The sequence below is a fragment of the Musa acuminata genome, chromosome BXJ3-1 (genome assembly GCF_036884655.1).
Source record: "Musa acuminata AAA Group cultivar baxijiao chromosome BXJ3-1, Cavendish_Baxijiao_AAA, whole genome shotgun sequence".
In the NCBI taxonomy this organism is placed as follows: domain Eukaryota; kingdom Viridiplantae; phylum Streptophyta; class Magnoliopsida; order Zingiberales; family Musaceae; genus Musa; species Musa acuminata.
Genome location: NC_088349.1, coordinates 13,645,001 through 13,665,348, shown reverse-complemented (window position 1 = coordinate 13,665,348; position 20,348 = coordinate 13,645,001). Strand labels below are relative to the sequence as shown.

General features: G+C 41.5%; 4 protein-coding genes across 5 annotated transcripts; 3 read left to right on the top strand and 1 right to left on the bottom strand.

Moving 5' to 3' along the window:
• The first annotated feature begins 1,394 nt into the window (after window positions 1-1,394).
• Window positions 1,395-2,837, top strand: LOC135628613 (transcription factor MYB41-like). The gene is made up of 2 exons (XM_065135378.1): window positions 1,395-1,689; window positions 1,793-2,837. Exons 1-2 carry the CDS (start codon window positions 1,427-1,429, stop codon window positions 2,520-2,522), a joined length of 993 nt encoding a protein of 330 aa, XP_064991450.1. The 5' UTR covers window positions 1,395-1,426; the 3' UTR covers window positions 2,523-2,837.
• Window positions 2,838-3,106: 269 nt separating this feature from the next.
• On the bottom strand, window positions 3,107-6,055 carry LOC135628785 (WEB family protein At5g16730, chloroplastic-like). The gene is made up of 3 exons (XM_065135690.1): window positions 5,772-6,055; window positions 5,355-5,568; window positions 3,107-5,266 (listed from the first exon to the last, which is right to left on the bottom strand). The coding sequence occupies exons 1-3, from the start codon at window positions 5,789-5,791 to the stop codon at window positions 3,281-3,283; spliced, it is 2,220 nt and encodes a 739-aa protein (XP_064991762.1). The 5' UTR covers window positions 5,792-6,055; the 3' UTR covers window positions 3,107-3,280.
• Window positions 6,056-9,579: 3,524 nt separating this feature from the next.
• LOC135628492 (uncharacterized) lies at window positions 9,580-13,395 on the top strand. 2 transcript variants are annotated; one of them, XM_065135171.1, is made up of 5 exons: window positions 9,580-9,739; window positions 11,296-11,428; window positions 12,366-12,459; window positions 12,949-13,029; window positions 13,120-13,395. In XM_065135171.1, exons 1-5 carry the CDS (start codon window positions 9,700-9,702, stop codon window positions 13,258-13,260), a joined length of 489 nt encoding a protein of 162 aa, XP_064991243.1. In that variant the 5' UTR covers window positions 9,580-9,699; the 3' UTR covers window positions 13,261-13,395. The 2 variants fall into 2 exon arrangements, with proteins under 2 accessions (XP_064991243.1, XP_064991241.1); XM_065135169.1 differs by having other exon boundaries at window positions 9,586-9,739; window positions 13,123-13,395.
• A 1,028-nt stretch (window positions 13,396-14,423) lies between these two features.
• On the top strand, window positions 14,424-19,956 carry LOC135629563 (MND1-interacting protein 1-like). Its single transcript, XM_065137103.1, has 2 exons — window positions 14,424-16,126; window positions 19,068-19,956. Exons 1-2 carry the CDS (start codon window positions 14,498-14,500, stop codon window positions 19,584-19,586), a joined length of 2,148 nt encoding a protein of 715 aa, XP_064993175.1. The 5' UTR covers window positions 14,424-14,497; the 3' UTR covers window positions 19,587-19,956.
• Window positions 19,957-20,348: the final 392 nt, after the last annotated feature.

Here is a 20,348-nt window from a genome sequence, read left to right as displayed (position 1 = left end):
TAAATTATTCTCCAAAAAAAAGTAAAAGTACAAATTCAAGTTAATATACTAAAAGTAAAAAAAACATAAATAATAAATATTTATATAAAAATAATGAACACAAGATTTGCATGACCTAACATTTTGAAAAATTTTCATCATCCTTTTCATCCTCTTTAAATTTATTAGAGAAAAATTCAGGAGTATTTAGAGTATTTTCTTGTATTGCCTCTTCTCCCCACGAAGATCAAACATTTGTAGAAAAATAAATCATTATTTTTATTATTTCTTTCTATAATCAAAAGTATTTCCATACTTCAATTTTATTCTTTGTTCTTTAAATTAGCTTGAAAAATATTTGCAACTCTAACCATCAAAACACAAGGAAGAAACCTTGTTCCACTTTTTGATGGATTATAGCATGTGCAAACACCATGAGGATTTTAATTTCTGAAATAATAAGTGCGAATTTTTGAACTTCAGACATCATTCTTTTTTAATGACTCAATGAAAAATGCTGCCTTGCAAAATCTACACTCACCTATTTGCTCACCTTCCCAAGTTGCTTAGATATTTAAAAGCTGCTGATTGAGGAACCTTAACCAATCACTAATAATAATAATCGAGTGCATGAGATTATGGCAGTGACAGTGACGAAGAAGAAGAAGAAGAATCCTTAAAGACTTCCATAAGCCCTGAGTTGGGAGCTTAAGCTGAATGATTTCTTGAACCAACATGAAGATGACCGAAACATGTACACATACATGTAATCTAGTTGTGTCATTAGTTATTTGGATACTATAGTTCTATGTATGTGTCAGACCAATTGATAGAAACATATATGGAATTGATCCAGTTTGATTAGAATCCAATAAACAGAACTGTTTCCAGCGGAACCATGTCATGCTGACTCCTCTGCTCACAAAACCATGCGTGTTTCTGTGGGCATAAACCACAGTTTTCCCTCCGGCGGTCCACTCTAAATGATTCATCCAACTTGTGCCAATTAGGTGGCCTTCCTTTCGCCTGGGTCCCACCGCCTCGAACCCTAACCCTAACTCTAGTCTACTTGTGTGATGCACGAGGGAGAAGAGTTCCTGCAGCTCCTTTCTTGCATGCCTGTTATAGAACCGGAGTACGTCGAGAGTCCTTAGACCTGTTTCATATCTTTAAACATGGATCCCTGTTCGACTGGATGCTGCGTACAACGCATGCATGCATTAGATTATTTGCATGGGCAATGACGTACGTGGGTTTTGTCGTAATATCAATCCTTTGCAGTCTTCTTAGACCCTCTTTTCGAAGACTGTTTTCTATGCTATTATTTTACGTTGTTTTAGTTGGAATCAGAGAAGATGGTTCCCCTATAAAACCCCGTCACCCTCCGAGGCAAAGAAACCCAGTTGGACATCTTCTCTTCTCTCTCTTACTCTCATAGGAAGGAAGCATGGGGAGGCCACCATGTTGCGATGAGTTCGGGTTAAAGAAGGGGCCATGGACGCCGGAGGAGGACGAGAAGCTGAAGGACTACATTGGGAAGCACGGGCAGGGGAATTGGCGGCGGTTGCCGAAGCTTGCGGGGCTCAACCGGTGCGGCAAGAGCTGCAGGCTTAGGTGGACGAACTACCTCCGTCCCGATATCAAGCGGGGGGAGTTCACGGACGAAGAGGAGAAGCTCATACTTCAGCTTCATGCTGTCCTCGGAAACAAGTATATATAACTCCTGTTAATTCCTTCGTTTCATCTTCTTTCCTTGTTTGGTAGCAATAGATTGCAGTCTCGAATGGTTCTCTATTGGCTTCTTGACTCGAAGGTGGTCGGCCATCGCCACCAGGCTACCTGGGAGGACCGACAACGAGATCAAGAACTATTGGAACACAAACATGAGGAAGAAGCTCCTCCAAGTGGGCATCGACCCCATGACGCATCAGCCAAGAACCGACCTCAATCTGCTCGCGACCATGCCCGGCTTACTGACAGTGGCCAACCTGGGAAGCTTGACGAGCTCCCTGGATAACTCCCTTCAGCAGCAGGCAGATGCTGCACACTTGATCAAGTTGCAGTTGATGCAGAACCTTGTTCAGCTCCTAACCTGCAGTGCCACTCCAAATCTGGACCTGCTCCGCCTCTTTGCACCTGCTTCTCCGAGGAACCATCGACCGAACGACGTCTTAGCTTTGATCCGCCAGCTCTCGAGCCTCGTCATCCTGCAGAGTTTGACGCCCACGGCCTCGAGAGAGGGTCTGCAGCACTTGGCCAACAGCCTTTCCGTGGGCGGTGGAGAAGCGGTAGCTGCTGCTCCGGCACCTGCAGATGATTTGAGCTGGGAAAGTACGGTGAAGCATAAAGGTTGTGGCACAGCTACTTGTGTCTTCCCCACCTCGAATTCTACAGCTTCCTTGGATCCAGTCTCTCCAGAAAACATGAGCAGGAGTGAGACCACCTCTCTCGAGGGATCTATTAGTACATCCTTTGAGGACTGGGATGCCCTAAACCTGGATGACTTAGACAATGATTTCGGCTGGAAAGAGATCTTAGAGTGAGCTACTCCATCTTTGATCTCATGTGTCACTCACTAATGTTATCTGTCATCGCAGTCATGTCGCCATGGCCTGATGCACCCTTAGGATGAGCACACCGGAGTCAAATTGCTCATGGAAATTAAATATCATATTTCATGGATCAGTGATGTAGAAATTACGGGCTATCTGTCATCTTATTTGCATGTTGAGACATGAATGACACTGTTTCATGTTGTCTATTGCTTTTGATCTTAAATTGATGGGAGTTGACATCATGAAAGTGAAGGTATAGGAAAAGCCAATGTAAGCTTTTGGACTGAAGCTTTCTGAACTCTTTGACCCAAGGTAGATCAACCCATCTTTTTGGGTTCCTTTTGTCGAATGCTACTGTTGCAAGCGCCAATACAGGCCCAGAATCAATCTATTTCTTCTTCTTTGACTCCATCTGTTCAAAGTTGTGTGTCAGATGAAACAGAGGATGACTTGATCGCTTCTTCATTTAATTGTCCAGTATTCTATCGATGACATGATTGTAGTAAGAGAATGGGACGTACAAGAATCAACCATCCACATCAAGATCCGATTTCCAGTTTCTCGGTTGAGACAGCCGGTTCGGGCCGGAGTCGCCAACAGGAGAGTGCTAAATACGCTGCTTTGGTAGAATCCAAGACAAGGCTTTAATAGGACAAATACAAGCATCAAAAGCGGTAACACCACATCCACTCTTCCAAATGCACATCCCATAAAGAATAATAACACCAAACAACGTAGAAAGCCGACTAAAAGTTCTTGTTCTTCAGAAGGTTCCCAAACTTGTGCAGCAATGCCTTCTTCCTCTGCTGCTGCTGCTGCTGCTGCTGCTTGGCGGGCGAGGAAGCAGTCCCATCATCGGTGCTCCCATTGGTTCCATCCGTCAGATTGATGCTGCTGCCATCCGTATTCGATCCCATGTCTTCATCATCATCGTCGTCGTCGTCGATCGATTCCTCCTCGTGATCCCTCTCCGATGCCACATCGTCCTCCTCGTTGCCTTTCAGATGCTGGCCTTCCACCTTCTTGGCCGTGGCCTGTGTGAGCAAGACAGAGGCCTTCTGCAGTGCCGCTGCTTCCTGCCCGCGGAGGTCGTCGTTCTCTTGCGCGATGCTCTGCAGCTCCGTTTCCTTGTCCAACAATGCTTCCCTCAAACGCAAACTCTCGTGCTTTGACTCCTCTGCTGCTCCGTAAGCGCACATCGCGCCGGTCTCCGTTTGTCTTAGCTTAGTCATCGTCTCAGCTGCGTCTGCCTTGGCTTCCTGTGTTGCCTGCTCAGCGGCTTTCTGCAACTCCACCATTCTTGCCATCTCAACCTTCATGGCAGCAATTTCTTCTTCCAACTCTTTGATGGTGTTGGCAAAGTTCAGCTCCTTTGCAGCCCACTCATTGCTTGATTTGCTCGCTTCGGCTTCGAATCTTTCGACTATTTTCTTGAGGCAAACGATATCGTATCGCGCCTCGTCGAGCATCACCTCGTACCTCTCTTCGGTGTTTCTGAGAGCTATGTTGAGTTGCTCTATCTCCGCTTGAGCTTCTTCAACCTCGGCCTCTGTTCTCAGAAGCCTTTCTTCCTTATCTCGGGCTTCTCTGGAGAGGGCTTGCAGTGCCGAAGCTAATCCTTCCATTGCCTTGCTGGCCTTTTCCCCTTCGTCTTTGCTTATCTTGAGCTCATTGATGAGTTTGTCGTTCTCCTCCGTCAGGCTCTCAGCTTTCGCAGCAGCAACCTTTTCCCTGTTTACTGCCTGCAGCTTCTCCTCCTCCAGAGTCTGAAGCTCCAATTTCAGTAGCTCCACCGTCTTCCCAATGTTGACTGCGTCTTGTTGCGCTGAATCGAGCTGCCGATCTGATTCCTCGAGGTCGGTCTTCTGCTTCGCCACCTCGATCCCCAGTGACTTTATCTTCCCTCGGAGAGTTGATATCTCGGATTCGGCGTCCTCGAAGAGAGACTTGCTCTCTTCCAGTTGTACCATCATGGCCGCCAGGGAATCTGACGCAGATTTCTCTGACTGGTATGCTTCTTCCAGATCAGCCTTCAGCATCTCTGTCTTCTTCCTCCACTCGTCGACCAGCTCGGATGCATCTGACTTGCCCTTCCTAGCATCAGCCACCTCGATCTGAAGCTTCTCGACCAGTGCTTCCATCTGAGCCAGCTTCTCTTCAGCTGCCTTTGCTCTTCCGAGTTCGAGTTGCATAGCACTTACCTCGGCATCCATCTTTTGGATCATCTCTGTCGCTTCCTTGCTTGCGTCATCCAGCTTGGAGTCGTGTGAGGCCTTTAAACGGCCGACTTCCTCGGACAAGAGCTCAGCGGTTCTCTTTGCGTCATCAGCTTGGGTCAATGCGAGCTCTCTCGCATTGGTGGCATCAACAAGCTCTGCTTTGATCCTCTCGAGTTCTTGCGCCATGGAACTCATTGCAGAAGCATCAAGAGTTTGTCGGCTCCGAAGTCCTTCGATTTCCCTCTGAAGTTCCTCCTCCCTCTTCCAGGAAGCATGTTTGCCTGACTTCTCCAGCTCGCTGGCTCGGAGCTTCTCCATCCCCAAGCTCTCCTCAGCCCTCCTCTGCGCCTCAGTAGCTTGTTGGAGTTGCTGCTTCGCCTCATTCAGTTCCTCAACAGCTTTGATCTTTTCTAGCTCGACAGAAGCCAACTGGTCCCTTGCTTTCTTCAGGTCCTTCTCCACGGCATGCAACTTCTCCTGCATCTCCAACGCCTTGGCTGCCCGCGGAAGTTTCTGAGACCGAAAACAAAATTCACCACCGAAAACTCAGTTGGAACACAGGATTACTCGGACTAAATACCGAAAACAGAAGAATCCTTACGTCAGGAGTAGTGCTGTTCTTGTTTGCAGTCTTCGATTCAGCTGATCTCGGAGACCGATCAACAGAGACACGCGGTTTTGACATGGAAGAAGGTTGCTTCGCCATGGGAGAAGTGGATCCAGCGTCCGGCTTGGTAGATCCAGTTCTGCTCGTTCTGCTAACCTTAAGTGCTCCTTGTGTGTTCTTATTGTTGGAAGCTTCAAATATGGCGGATCTATTCCAGAAATTAGTGTCAGAGCTGCCATTATACAGTAAGAAGCAAGCAACAAAGAATCTCCAAGCACAATCAAACAAGAACACTAAGTGATCAACCACTGGCCACTACACAATTGACACTGACACTGAATGATTTGCAGTGAAAGAAGAGAGGCAAGCTGGAAGGAACACATTTAGATCCGGTTAGGGGAGGATACTCACTTGGGTTTGGAGGGCAGCATTGTTGACCTTGGAGAGTGACTTGCAGTCTGAGAGGTGGGAGAAAGGTTTGGGAAAGGGGAGGAAAAGTTGGGCAGTAGTAATTCCAGAAGTCAGGGGAAGAGAAGGAGGAGGAGAAGAAGAAGAAGGTAGATGGAAGAACAGTGTGGAAAGAGCAATTATTTCAGTAGACGTCAGGACAAGTTCTTGGTTTGAGGGAAGGGTCAAAAGGTGGCTGGCTTTGTAACTCCGCCATGACTGTGTTCATGAGCTCACTTCTGCTGGTGTAGTGCACAGAATCATGTGAAGTGCATCAAGAAGTAAAAGGGGCTCGACAAGGTTGTGGCGGACCCCTTGTGTTCCCATCAACCCTATTCCTTTCATCCATGTTTATCCTGGTTGTTGGATGGCTTTCTTCTTATACAATTCAACTATAAAACAAATATAATATATATATATATATATATATATATATATATATATATAAAGTCATCGAATAACGACAGCATGAAAGGAGGGAATTTTAGTTTATGTTTATATTTTAGAATAATATAAATTCTTATATCAATTTTTCTAATGTTTAACTTTATTTCTTGATATTTGGATCACATTTGGACATAGGAAGAGTTAATTCATATGCAGGGCTCACAGGATGTCAGGCTGAGTGCAAGGAAAAGGTATAAAAACTCAGTGGTAGACAACATCTACTGGCAGCTGCAGAATACCATCACTTTGCATGTGACAGACGACGACCTAAATGCTTGTGTACGGCAAACCTCCTCATTACGTACCTTGCAGTCATTACATTATCCTCCAAAGGAAGCGTCTTGTCACAGAGAGAAATGAAGCACAGGAACGAGAGAAATCTTCACCTCCTCCTTCAACCTGCGACCGCTGGTAAGTGCGTCAAAGATCTGCAAAAGATTGGCGCCCGTGAGATCCAGTGGGATTGACCGTTTGGTCATCTTTTTAGCTTTCCCTTTCAGTAGAAAGGAACAAAGAAATGGAATCCAAAAGCGAAGAAGAAGAAGATCTAGTTAACTCCACCCCAAGATACGAGTCCTTGTCTCATACCCAGACAAACCGACAGTCGGTGCTCAGATCTAATTCAGATCACTAATTCATTACAAGACACCTCGGTTTACCCTTCCAACGTAAGATATTGTAATTATCTAGGCAAACATTTGAATATACTTACCAGTGTTCGATGGGTTAATGAATTAATTATTCATCGTGATAAATAAGAGATTATGACAGTCTGAGGTGAGGTGAGGTGAGGTGGAGAAGATGAAACAATTGGGCCCAGCGCGAAGCAATCAGAAGTTCTCCACATTATTGCATGGAAACGTAGTGCAGACACACACAACTCAGAGTCCGGTGTCAGGGTTCCCATCCACCAGATCAACTTGAATTATTGTTGGAGCATGAATGCCAAGTATGTAGCCACCGAAGGTCACAGCTAGAGTCTGTAGCAGTCGAGCTACGAGAGAGGGGTTAAGATCCTTCTCCTTCCGGGGAGGAGTAAAACTGGGTTATCATTGCACTGCATGCTGCAGCTGAAACTGAGGAGCACAGAATAATAATTATCAGTCGTGCAGGTCCAGTTTAGCTGTCAACAGTGACCGATGTGTTGTTGTTTACAGAGCTTGATGGTACTAAAGAATTAGGACACTATACCTTGTTCATGATGAGATGTTGACAGCAGATGAAAGAGAGAAGAAACGACCCTACCATCATCATCATTTGGCTCACCTCTACAAGAAGGTGTTGGCATTGGAAACTGCTAATGGCCCTCCCACTTTACTCTCTCGATTTCTTTCCTTGCAGTCAAGTTTTTAATGTGAGTCAAATCACTGGAGTTTGAGAAGGAAAATAAAGTTCTTGTCCTTCATTTCTTCCCTGATGATCTTTCAGGTTCACTTTTTTCTTTAATTTGAAGATGACAGGTTTATGTTTTTGATTGTTTCATTAAATTATGGAATGCAACATCACTAAGTTTATTATTATACATTTAATATCACAAATATGCATAGGGTTTTAGCAATTAAAACATGCTTCCTGCTTTCACAGCCTTAATGCCATGAGAAAACCACATCTTTTAGCAGTCTAATTTCTGTTGGGTTGGATTCCTAATATGAATATAATTATTCAAAGAACTAAATTTATTTAATCTATAAAATAATCCAATCTAAATAAATTTATTTATAGGATAAATAAACCATATATCTATCGTCCTCATCACTTATCTTTTGTCAAAAGAAAATCATATTATTTACATAATAAGATTGGGCTAATCAGCACAATAATCCAAGAACTACATGAACCAATTAAACTTATAATGCGTGCTTATTTCTATGCGCGAATTCTTCTGCAACTTAGGGTACTTTACTCTCGTTTGTCTAAGTTCAAACGGAAACATTGGTAGTAAAACCATGGTTAAGTTAAAACCTTTCTCAGTGATGCATATCCATGCATTTAGCTATGTTTTTCAAATCATAAGCTGTATAAGAATGCCTCAAAATACTATCATATTTGTGATGAGATATAAAGAAAAATAAACTTTTGTATATGAACAAATACTAGCGGACCATAACACATCATCAGAATTAAATGAAACAATAATTAAATAGAATACTAAAATATACGTCAAAAAATGTGAATGATAAAAATCAAGAGGTAAACTAGAGATAATTCATTATAATAATAATGAATATATAAATTTCAATCTCTTGCTCAAAACTTTAGCAATAATCACAAGAGAATAACTGGGATACAAGGATCATGTCATTATGCCCTAATTCTCCTCAGGTAATCATGAATCTATTATAGATCTGATCTAATCTGAGATAAAAGCATTACCAGATAATTGAGAACAGTTTCTCTGTGTTGTTCTTATCTTCTTCATTTTCTTTTTTTTCCTTTTCTGTCTTATTATCATTCTTTTCTTTAGAATCCCGTGGCTACAAAAAAACTACTTCCTTGTTACATTTTTTTACCTCTTCCACCAAACCCTTAATATAAATTAGGATTAGGTTAAGAGGAGGATGAGCTATGGGTTAATAAAGCTCATATTGGGATGAATATGGATTGTCAACCCAGCACCTTGCACCGAGAAGAATCAATCTATTTAAGTCACATTTGAAAATATGTTTTTATATTTTTAATATATAATTAGAAAAAATAATTTGAGTGAATGCATAGTTATGAAATGCTGTGTATGTTTAGTAAGCATTGTACAGTTGTCTTCTCTCTCTTTATTACCTTTCCCACCACTCATCCAATTTTCTCATCATATTAAACATGACTTTAGATCGTCCTACGTTACTTTTATTTCTGGTCTAATCAATATCGGGACCAATTTAGTCATGTAATCATGCATGACAAGTCGATAGTGTTTATGATTCAGATTTATGGGCTAATCCCAGGCTTATTACGGGTCGGTTCGGGCCGGTCTGCGCGCCGGACCGGGTTCACGGGCTACATTTGCTCTTCCAGGCTGGGCCTACATCAGTGTTTCTACCCGCTTTTCACACCTTTGTGGTAACTAGAGGAAATTCAGTTGGTCCCACCGGTGGACCCTCGAGTCGTTGAGAGTAGAAACTTCGGGTGACATTATTCGTGGTGCGTTCCAATTTTTCTTTTCAAACGAAAAGATCCGAGCGACACGCATAGTTATCATCGAAGCTAACCAGTCTTATCAGAAATATTTATTTCTTCGTTTGGCCTCTGTCTTCATCCGAAATTACTCATAAGTCCATAGCAATTTTACCGTCCAAACACTATCCCACGGTTAAGATCTTATTTGATTGATCTTCTCGGCCTCCGTAGGAAGGATATTTTTGGAACTGTCGAGGTTCACCTTCATCGCCCTCCCCGTGAAAAGGCTACAGGGCCAGGAGCGCTCATTCCGCCGTCTCTCTTCCCCCACCCCATGGCGACGGCGACCTCCTTGACGACTCCCTTCGTCACCGGTGAGACCTGATTCCTTTCTCCGAGTCCAACTTCTGTGCAGATTCTTGGCTTCATACGGTTGATTTTGTTGCCCCATCGGACTGATTCGATTTGGATTACGAAAGGCTAGGGTTCTTCGATCGATCCATGCTTATCTTGATTTTCTAGGGTAGGAATCGTTGTCGATTCTTGAAGCGTCGCGATGTGTTGTGGGATCGCAGCGAATGGCGTTCTTTCTGGAGTTAGCTGTGTCCCTTAGGTTTGCCGGTATTGCAAATGTTGATTGACGACTCGTTGGTTGAGTTATCTAGGCCGTTCGTTTTGCTCCAAGTTCTTAGATTGTGATTCTTGACCTAGTGTAAGAAGCTTTTTATTGATTTTTATCCCAGCATTTCGTCAATTTTGGTTGATTTTCCTTACTTTAATGGTGGGTTTATTGTTATGAGTTCTGTAAAATTCTAACTTTGAGTAGGGTACTCGATAGGATTTGATGTTAGAGACGTAATTGAACGGAAGATGGTTTTGAGGAGGAGCATACATTCCTGAACTTTTTTCCTTCCAGCGTTCCAGCGAACACTTTGCCATGTAAGAACGACAAGATTCGATGTGTCATTTGGCATTTAGAAGGGTTTCATAGGCTGTGTTGACCGAGACATTGTGAATCAACCCACCTTATAAAGGACTATATTCAACTTGTATACCTTAATCCAAGGTGTTAACTAAGATCTTAAATTGAATTCTAGCTGATAGACTTACACTGCTGCAAAAGTGGCAAACACAAAACCTTTATACTTGAAAATGGAAGTGTCTAGGGATTGCACATGATGCAAGAAGGTCCAGTAGTTTACTTATTTTCCTAATTGTTGTTGGGGAATTTAGGTTCCAAACTGATGGAAAATATCTTCCAACTAGTAGCTGGTTGTCTTTTCTAGCGAGCATCGAGCAATATCAAATGATTTCTAAACAGACTTAAATTTATCCTACATCGGATGGGAGGTCAATTTGGTGATTGTGTGTCTGATTTTGTTCTATTCAATAATCCTTTGTGATTGACGTTATTAATTGGCTTGTATGGCTTTATTTAGGTGGCAGATATTTGGATGTAATTCGAAGTCTATAAGCATGACATATTAAAGAAAGGGTTTCTCTTTATGTTGACTTGGATGTTCACAATATGGTCTAAACTATCTAACTGAACCGAATTGAACTGATTGAGACAAGCAGTATGGTTTTGTTTGGACTATAGAACAAAAAGCACTTTGGTTAAAGTTTTTCAAAAAGAAAATGATTTTTTGTTCAAATAATTTCTTATCTTTTTGAATCCAAATTGAACTATGAACTATGATTATAAGTAAGGACTTGTATTATTAATTTGGCTTCTGTTTGTGTCCAAAACTCGAGCTACATTATTCGTTCAATCTCTTTGTTATTGTTATTCATCATTCTCAATGTTATCATCTCCTTGAAGGAACAACATGAAGTTGAGTTATTTGGAGTTATGAATAGATTAGTGTCTAGATTAGTGTCTGAATGTCTGCTTAAAGTTTATTATGCTATGATTTTCTCTTTGCCTTAGGCAGCGTAGCTCAGTCAACAAAGTTGAGGTTGCAGAATGAGAAGCTCAAATCTTATCAATCTCGATTGGCTATTCCTCAGAAATCAAAATTGCTAAAATGCCGCCCAAATTTGTCTGTCCATGCTGAGCACAGGTAATTGTCTGTCCACGCCGCCCGAATTCCTCAGAAATCAATTACCACTGATGCTTATGAAGTTATGATCTGATCTCTTATTGCTTTTCTTGTTTTTTTCCCTTTCATTTTTGGGAGGGTTGGAATTGGGTGGAGTTATGATAGTTACTGTAGCTGCTTGTTAGGAAAACACTTGTACCTATAGCTAGAATTTTGTTATGTAGTACCAATACATTGGCCAGGAAGCATGGTTTTCTTGGTTGCCTTGACTACTGTAGAAATATCAGTCTTCTTCTCTATTTTTAAGTTTAAATGGTCTCTGTAGAATTAGAATATGTTTGTTTATGTTCTTAGCATTGGTATATACTGAATTAATGCTCATACACTGTTGGTATACCAATCTGATTACATGTAGTACTTAAATTGTCTGTCTAGTGCTGATCATTATGATTCTTCAGTGAGAACAGAAACACACATATGTTGTGTTTATTCTGTTTGTCTAGTGATTGTCTTATTTTTTCTTTAATTTTACTTTTGCTGACGTGAAAGGAGGAGGTCCATTCTGCAGATCCAATTAAAGTGATGTTCAGCTCAATAGTTTAGTTGAAATCTCCTTGATTGAGTAATAACCTACTACTTGTTGCTTCCTCTGGTTTGTTCTTATTGATGATCTTTTCAGATGACAAGATAATTTGATTCTATTATTGAGGACATGGTCCTTGTCACAAATTGGTCACCTAAGTGAATTTAGCACCACTTGGGGATGCCTCATTGAGATCTTTATCATCATTCTTTGCATACATGATGGTGTGATGCATGCCTGTTGTTAACTTGATTATTTTAACTTTATGTTAGGATCATAAGATATGTTTCTGGTTTCCTTTCCATCTTATGTATCTCGGTCATGTCGGGTTCGATTATGGTTTACACTAATGTGAACTTTTATATGAACATGCAGTGATAGTTCCAAAGGTGGAGGTGGTGATTTTGTTACAGGTTTTCTTTTAGGAGGAGCTATTTTTGGAACACTGGCTTATGTATTTGCTCCACAGGTGATAACCCGTTTATAGAGCAAATTCTATAAATTTCACTTTCTATTTTTTTTAAAGCATTCTAAATTTATGTTAATGTATTGGAGGACTCAGGTGATGGGATAGCTAACCTACTAACATAAGCCTAGAACCACATGGTCCAAATTACTTAAGTCTAAGTTAATATTTGTATATCCATTAGTCCTTATAAACCCATTCAAATCTTCTCCCATATTTGGTGTGGGACTAAACTAAGGTTACCACGGAATAAGTAGTTGATTCTTTTGTCTTTGTTCCTTGTTACAGTAGATGCTTGGGTCTTAGATACATCAGTTCAAAACTTTTTGATGCTATTATCTGTAACTTCATGGTCTTCTTTCTTGTGAAGTTCTTTCTAAACAGCATCACTGCTAGATGGTTTTACATCGTGCTGATATTTAAATTTGTTTCTTGTTAGTAGTTCTAACCAAGCAGTGGTTGAAACATGGCTTCTTTTTGGCTGTCGTGCAGATAAGGAGATCATTGCTGAATGAAGATGAACATGGATTCCGGAAGGCCAAGCGACCTTTATATTATGACGATGGCCTGGAGGTGACAAATAAATCAATTAGCTTGTATTGCTAACAATTAATACATAGACATGACTCTTTCTAATGGTATTCTGTACTTTGATTCTGATAGCAGAGGACACGACAAACGCTGAATGCAAAGATCAGCCAGCTGAATAATGCAATCGACAATGTCTCTTCTCGCTTAAGAGGTCGGAACATTGAGGTGACGGAATCTGTTGAAGCCGACTCTGAAGTGGAAGCTGCGATGTAGTAATTCCTTCTGCTATCTCCTTGAACTTTAGTTGCTTCTAAATATGTAATTGCATCATAAAAGGGTTTTATGTCCCCTGGCTAGATGTATTACGGACCACTTTGTCTTTGTGTTATGCATCATGGATTTTGTCTCTGAACTTGAATTGTGGGGTTTTTTTCCGACTACAATTTCACCCAGGATTCGTAGATGGTTGGAGACAGTTTTGTGTTGGCTTTCGCCCAGTAAGATGCTTTATATATACCTGTATGTTGGAATATATGTATGATCAATATTATAAATTGACATTAGTACCGCATCTTAATTACTTCTGCTCACTACTTGGTGAAGCCTGACAATTGAAAAAATGGAGATCAAGTACGTGGCATTATCTTGTTGTTTCAAGAAAGAAGATTTGCTGCAGCCGATTGCATCACAAGCTATTCTTGTGTTTAATAATAACAGGATCATGAAATGTGTATTTACATTTGTTTTCTAGATATTCTTATCACAGCACGGACTAGAAAAGATAGTTGGACAAAGAAGAGCTCCAAGATTAGATGGAGACTAGAGCTTTAATAGAGCTGTTCAGTTAAGTCTGTTAGCTAATTAGTACCTTGTTCTTCCAAGTATAGGAGTTGCACGATTAGGTCTCAATTCTCAGTTTCATGACCATTGAAACAATAGGAATGTGAAATCAAAGACGCATCAAAGCAATTCATGCTAAATTACCTAATGGATCCATAAAAAGTGCAGTAGATAGTATCAACATTATTTCTCAGTGAATTTTGTGTACCAATAGTTACAATTTGCGTCCACATAGTGCTTAATTAAAAATACACAAATATATATATATATATATATATATATATATATATATATATATATATATATATATATATATATATATATAATTTGTTCACGTGTTTTTCCCCATCTAAATCACCGTCATATATTTCCAAACCAATCTTGAATTGGTCCGAAGAAGTGAGTTCCATGAACAATGCCAAACATATCCCTAACGTTCATCATCCACCGTCAACACATCCCATCAACCGATCCAACGGCTCACCGGGCTCACCGAGGCACGGCTTTCGTCCGCTGACGTGCTGCTTCCCCGAGCCACCAAACTCCCCACCCCAGCACTCCTCACTCTTCCCATCTTCACCCTCCCCCCCCCCACCCCCCTCAAAAAACCAAAACCAGTCGACCCCCCGATCGACATCTTACCCCTCGCCGATCGATCCCCCCGTCCCCGATGGGCAGCAACGGTAGGGATAAATCGCTCCGGGGCGGTCGGAGGGCTCGCCGCGCTGCTAAGCACCCGCTGGAGTCCGCCCCCCCAGAGGCCCCTTGCGCCCCGGCAGCCGCCCCTTCCTTCCCTGTCCACCCCGCAGCTTCCGCGGCCGATCCTGACCCCGCCCTCGCCGGCTCGAATTCTAGCCCTATCCCTGCCCCCGCCGGCTACGACGATGCCGGATGGGGCTACTGCACGGAGGAGCAGCTGGAGGAGATCCTCCTTAAGAACCTTGATTTCATCTACAAGGAGGCGCTCTCGCGGCTCGTCTCTCTGGGTTACGATGAGGAGACGGCGCTCCGTGCCATCCTCTGCAGCGGCCACTGCTACGGATCGATGGATGTGCTCTCCAATATCCTCCACAACGCCCTCGCTCATCTCAAGTCTCCGCTGCCTCAGTCGGCGGCCGTGAGAGCTGCAGCTCCCCAACAGGATTCCTCCGCCGTGCCTGGCAACGGATTCACCGACCTTCGCCACCTCCAGGAGTACTCCCTCGCCGGGATGGTCTGCCTTCTTCAGCAAGTGCGCCCCACTCTCACTCGTGGCGGTGCGATGTGGTGCCTCCTGATGAGCGAGCTGCACGTGGGCCGCGCCAGCACCATTGAGATACCGCCGCTGCCACCGTCCGCCGCCACCTATCCTGCCCCTACCCTAGCCCCGCTCGGAGTCCCTGCCGCCGCCCCAGCCACCGCTGGCGGTGATGCCGGCGAGTTTACTCAAACTGCTAGTCTTTGCAAGTTTCATGACGCGGCCGCCACTGCAGCCGCCACCACCGGCGTCAGTGATGTTGCTGATCCCAGGTGCTACGATCTCCTGCATTCTCTGAAGTCCACCCTGAGGCAGAATGCCTGCACGTTTCCTCCTGGTTCTGGTTTTCGCCCATTCATAAAGCCATCTCCACAGCCAGAGACCTCCGATTTGGCTACGGGGCAGCAACAACCGAAGGAGGTCAATGCTGTTGCTTCTGCGGCTAGAGTGGAGAATGACTCCCCAGACATTGGTGTCGTTGATTCTGTGCTGAAGGCCTTGGAAAGCATGAGTCTAGATGACAATGGCACTGAGGATCCCAAGAAAGAGATGATATTGGATGTCATTCGCCAAATTCGGGAGCTCGAGTCCCAGGTGAAGGAGCGCAAGGAGTGGGCTCAACAGAAGGCACTGCAGGCTGCTCGCAAGCTGAGCAATGACCTCACAGAGCTGAGGTTGCTGAGGATGGAAAGGGAGGAAAACCAGCGCTTGAAGAAGGGGAAGCAGGCATTGGAGGACACAACCATGAAGCGACTAACTGAGATGGAAAATGCATTGAAGAAGGTAAGTGGGCAGGTGGACCGAGCAAATGCTGTAGTCCGGCGGCTGGAGACAGAAAATGCAGAGATAAGAGCTGAAATAGAGGCATCAAAACTGAGTGCATCAGAGTCTTCAAGGACATGTACGGAGGTGACGAGGAGGGAGAAGAAATGCCTTAAAAAGCTGGTGGCCTGGGAGAAACAGAGGGAGAAGATGCAGGAGGAAATTGCTGAGGAGAAGAAGAAGATCAGGCTGATGCAACAGGAGTTGGATGAAGTCAAGGCTGCAACAAAGGAATACGAGGTATGCATGAAAATGTCACATTCATTTGCATTTCATTATTGTTTTAAAATTTCTTATTTTGTGGTGTTGAGTAGCATTACAATGCTGTTTTATTGATTGGTTACTATTTTCTTGCATGTTTGAGATGATGAAGACCAAATATTTTTCTTTTTAATTTGGGGCAGAGAACATGTTAGAATGTTTTGTAGGAACACAAGGAAGACAAAAGGATTTCTTGTGATATGGTCGAGTATTCACCAAGCTGTACATGGGGTGTAGATCTACTCTTAAGGGTTTTATGGCACCCTGAACTTTTGCCTGATTATGTTGCTTCCTGCAATGAAACAAAAGGCTTGAGTCATGAGTTGTTGTCCTTGCCAAGATACCTTGATAATCCATCAGAAATCAGGCATGTCCTTGAGTCAACTTTAGATCTGATTTTGTTATATTATGACCTGTTGATTGAAATCCTGTAGATCCTGAAAGTTTTAGTTGGCCTAAGTCTAAATTGCTAGAAGTCAAAATTAATTTTATAACAAAAAAATTGTTGTGTATTAATTTAGTAAATATAAAACAAAGTCAGTTTAAGATTGTGATGCTTTAACTATCTAACAATTGTATTCCTGACCTGAGAAAAGTGAACTTTCCAGCTGTTGTTTTCTAAGACGATATCATACTGTAGTCCTATGTAAATTTCTTTTTGGAATATATTCTTCCTTGCAGCTTGTCAGTTAAATTTTAATATGACCAGTCTCATAACTATTGATTTAACGTTCATGTGTACTTGTGAGAAGTATAATGTAAATATTAATTTGGTTATAAAGGCAATACAAAGATGCATGAATGGGCAAAGTTGAATGATTGAAGAAGATCTTGATAGTGGCAGAGGATGAGAAGAAATTTCAGCACTATAATATAAAACTGAAGAAAATTCTGAACATGTATGACTCTGTGAGATACTTCAAGGATCGACGAATCAACTGTGAGAAACCTGGTTGATACATCTATGTTCAAAAGCATTTTTGAATCTGATTAAAGATATACTCATTTTAAATTCATGATTAAAGAAATACCAAAGGGAAATTGAATTTTTTGTGGGTGTTGTTTATGCTGCAATGGAGATAATGAGAAGCTGATTATGTTGAGGATTGGGTGTCACATCAATATCGAAGCCAATGGCCAAAGAATAGAATTGGTTTTAGGTCTGGCACTGTATTTTGGAGATACAGTTGGATTGGATTGGTCTGGATTGAATTGTCATATAGAATACTTATATTGTCAAATTTGTCAGAGATTAGATGAAAATCTTTAGAAGTAATTTAGAAAAATGAAAAAGAAGGTACTTGATTTTAAAAAGGAAATAATATGATAAATTAAGAAATTCTGGTCCTTGCATAGATATTAGAACTTTAGGTTGCCCGAAAAATCTCATTATGTTGCTAGCAGTGGCTCTGGCATGGTCCTTCTTTCTTTTTTCTTTCTTTCCTCTTTTTTTTTTGATTTGGGTTTGGTGGTGGTTGAAATGGATTTAACTCTGAAGATTATTGGGCACAATCCTTATGACAAAAGAAAGTTGACATAGCTATATTGGGACAGAACTTAGTCTAGATTTAGGATCAAGACAAATAATTGTATAGATCTCTAATTTCTTTATGTTAAGGCTTTTCTCAGAGTTGGCTTATGAGTTATCCAAATGGACAAGGAAAAGATGCTAAAGTTGTTTAAGGGTCTATCATTACTTGCATAAATTCTATCCAGAAGAGTCCTTAAAAGGACATGCATTCTAGATAGGAAATTGCAATTGAGAGAGCCTAAAATGGGGGTTGATGTTGTTGTTTTCTCAGAAATAGTTGTAACCTTGCTATTTTAAGATCATGTCAGATGGAATGTATTACAAGAATTATGTTGCTAAAAAGAAAGTGCATGCCCCTTATCCTTTATACTTTCTCTTCCACTTCCCACTTATTTCTTTCCTTTTTGTTCTAAAAGTTGATCCTTGTGTGATTTTTCACATTGAGATGGCGTTGATGTGATGATTGGCCAAGCAGTTTGTGTGTTAAGAATTTTCTGTAGAAAGTGCAAATAGAACGTATTGAAGTAGGTTAGAGATTATCCAAGGCATGATTTTGCCAAAAACCTCACCAGGCCTAACCTACATTCCAAGCTACTTAGCAGAAGCTCAATTATAGGCAAGGTGGGTGTCTGGTTGACACTATTGACTATTCTAAGAAGTGTTTCATGCAATTAAAATTGATAATTCTTTGTTGTCACTGACAAATATTATTTCACTTTTATGTTATTAAGAAAAAAGAACTAAAAGCAAATTATTCATTCTGGTTATGTTTTAGGGGCGATAAAGCCCAGTCTTTTAATAGGATTTAGATTTGGATATGATAAGTCCGTTCCTGTACACTAGGCATGATTACAATAATGCTACAAGACATGTTGGAAATTATCAAAATCAAAACTATTCCTTGCAAACATTTAAGATTGTTACACTGCTAGCAGACCTGCCTGAGAAGACTCTCGATCTCAGTAATCTTTTACATGGTGTCTCAAAACAATTTTCCTTTTAAGTACTTATCTGAAACACACGACAACTCTCCTTTTCATGTTTGGCACACGACTATTACTTGTCTGTACGGGAGCAATTAGCAATTGAATTATGAGCATGTGCTGTTCCAACTTCGGCATCCTTGCCCAATGTTGAAAATTTGATTTCACATCTTTTTCCCTACTGTGCTTCTGTTCTTTCTCCCATCCTGCCATATCCGTTTTACCTAAGTTAAGCACACAGTAGTGATGGTATACCAACTGTCTCCTAGAGATCTGGACAATTGAAATCATAGGTAGAGACGTCTTTGTTTCTCTTTAGTTGATTAGTGGCTTTAAGTTACCATGTTTGTCACTGGATACTAAAGTTGGCTGCAAATTTTCACATCAAAATAATTTTGACTTGCAGATGAAGTGGAAACAAGAAATAAAGGCCAAGGAAGAAGCCATTGCACTGGCTGAGGAGGAGCGTAGACTCAAAGAAGCAGCTAAAGTAAATGCCCACAGAAGACATGAGGCACTTCGGCGAAAAAGAGAAATAGATTTTCAACGCCTCAAGGATGATGTTCAGAGGCTTGACGAAGAACTTGCTCGTCTCAAGGCATCTGCAGGATCAAATTCACTGATTGCTCCATCAGCGAATGCTTCGAGGACAGCAGATGCAGCAGATATTAAGAATCTTAAAGAACCCAACATGAAGGCACTCACTGGGCTCAAGAAACAACAAGAGTCTTCCAACAAACTGAATCGCAGCAGAGCATGCATCATCTGCAAGAAGGATGAGGTCTCAGTTGTCTTCCTACCATGTTCTCATCAGGTTGTGTGCGGAAGTTGCAATGAGGAGCATGAGAAGGAGGGCAAATCTAGTTGCCCCTGTTGCAGTGTCAGAATCGAGGAGAGGATACGGGTTTATGGTGCCAGCTCTTAGATACATGCTTATGCTGTCGATCATAGCATTTGCATTTGCAGATAGGCCTTGGTTAAGCAGTTGTGCCTATTGCATGCTGAATAAATCCTAAACTTTGGCAATTGAAGCTGAATGAGGAACGGTTGCAATATGTGAGGCAGTTTTCTTTTGGGTGTTCATTGGTCTATATCTTGTTTAGATAAGGCTGGTACATCTTAATAATGTTGAACGCTGCTTATCAGATCCTGCAAAGTGGTGAGATGTGTTGTGTCATGTCACTATGATCTCTTGTAACCGAAGCTCTCGAGTTGCATTGATGTGCCATTGAAGGTATTCTGAATGTGTTCTCTACAAGCTCGAAGTACTAAACTTGAGATTTAACGCTGCTCCACGGTGGTGCTCATGGTTATGGTTTTTTATCATCATATTGTTTAAGCATGCAAACATTCTTTAAAATAATATTTGTCTTTATTCTTCATATATATTTTTTCTTTTAAAGATGAAAAAATAACCAGTTCACATCATTATTTTCACTCTTTGTCAACCATTTTCTTCAGAAAGAGATCAAGTCGAAGTATGTTGTCTTCCATAACAAAATAAGTTTCTCCTTTATTTTTCGTAATAATCAAACAAGTTGTATTCATTTTTTATGAAAATTTTTCTAACTCTGGTATTTCGAGTTGGACAAATGATTTCCCAATCAATTTTGTACTAATGTGGATACTCTTTTTGGTTTCTACTTGACCGGAGATATGCTCACTATCACATGACACCGAATGAGAA

What these genes read in the sequence shown, in the direction of transcription:
- LOC135628785 (XM_065135690.1), bottom strand. Translation starts at nt 5,791, where the DNA reads ATGCTGCCCTCCAAACCCAA. An exon ending in ATGCTGCCCTCCAAACCCAA is followed by an intron (nt 5,569 to 5,771) that starts GTGAGTATCCTC and finishes TTTCTGGAATAG; the next exon opens with ATCCGCCATATTTGAAGCTT. An exon ending in AGAACAGCACTACTCCTGAC is followed by an intron (nt 5,267 to 5,354) that starts GTAAGGATTCTT and finishes TTTCGGTCTCAG; the next exon opens with AAACTTCCGCGGGCAGCCAA.
- LOC135628613 (XM_065135378.1), top strand. Translation starts at nt 1,427, where the DNA reads ATGGGGAGGCCACCATGTTGCGATGAGTTCGGGTTAAAGAAGGGGCCA. An exon ending in CATGCTGTCCTCGGAAACAA is followed by an intron (nt 1,690 to 1,792) that starts GTATATATAACT and finishes CTTGACTCGAAG; the next exon opens with GTGGTCGGCCATCGCCACCA.
- LOC135629563 (XM_065137103.1), top strand. Translation starts at nt 14,498, where the DNA reads ATGGGCAGCAACGGTAGGGATAAATCGCTCCGGGGCGGTCGGAGGGCT. An exon ending in CTGCAACAAAGGAATACGAG is followed by an intron (nt 16,127 to 19,067) that starts GTATGCATGAAA and finishes TTTGACTTGCAG; the next exon opens with ATGAAGTGGAAACAAGAAAT.
- LOC135628492 (XM_065135171.1), top strand. Translation starts at nt 9,700, where the DNA reads ATGGCGACGGCGACCTCCTTGACGACTCCCTTCGTCACCG. An exon ending in TCTGTCCATGCTGAGCACAG is followed by an intron (nt 11,429 to 12,365) that starts GTAATTGTCTGT and finishes ATGAACATGCAG; the next exon opens with TGATAGTTCCAAAGGTGGAG. An exon ending in ATTATGACGATGGCCTGGAG is followed by an intron (nt 13,030 to 13,119) that starts GTGACAAATAAA and finishes TGATTCTGATAG; the next exon opens with CAGAGGACACGACAAACGCT.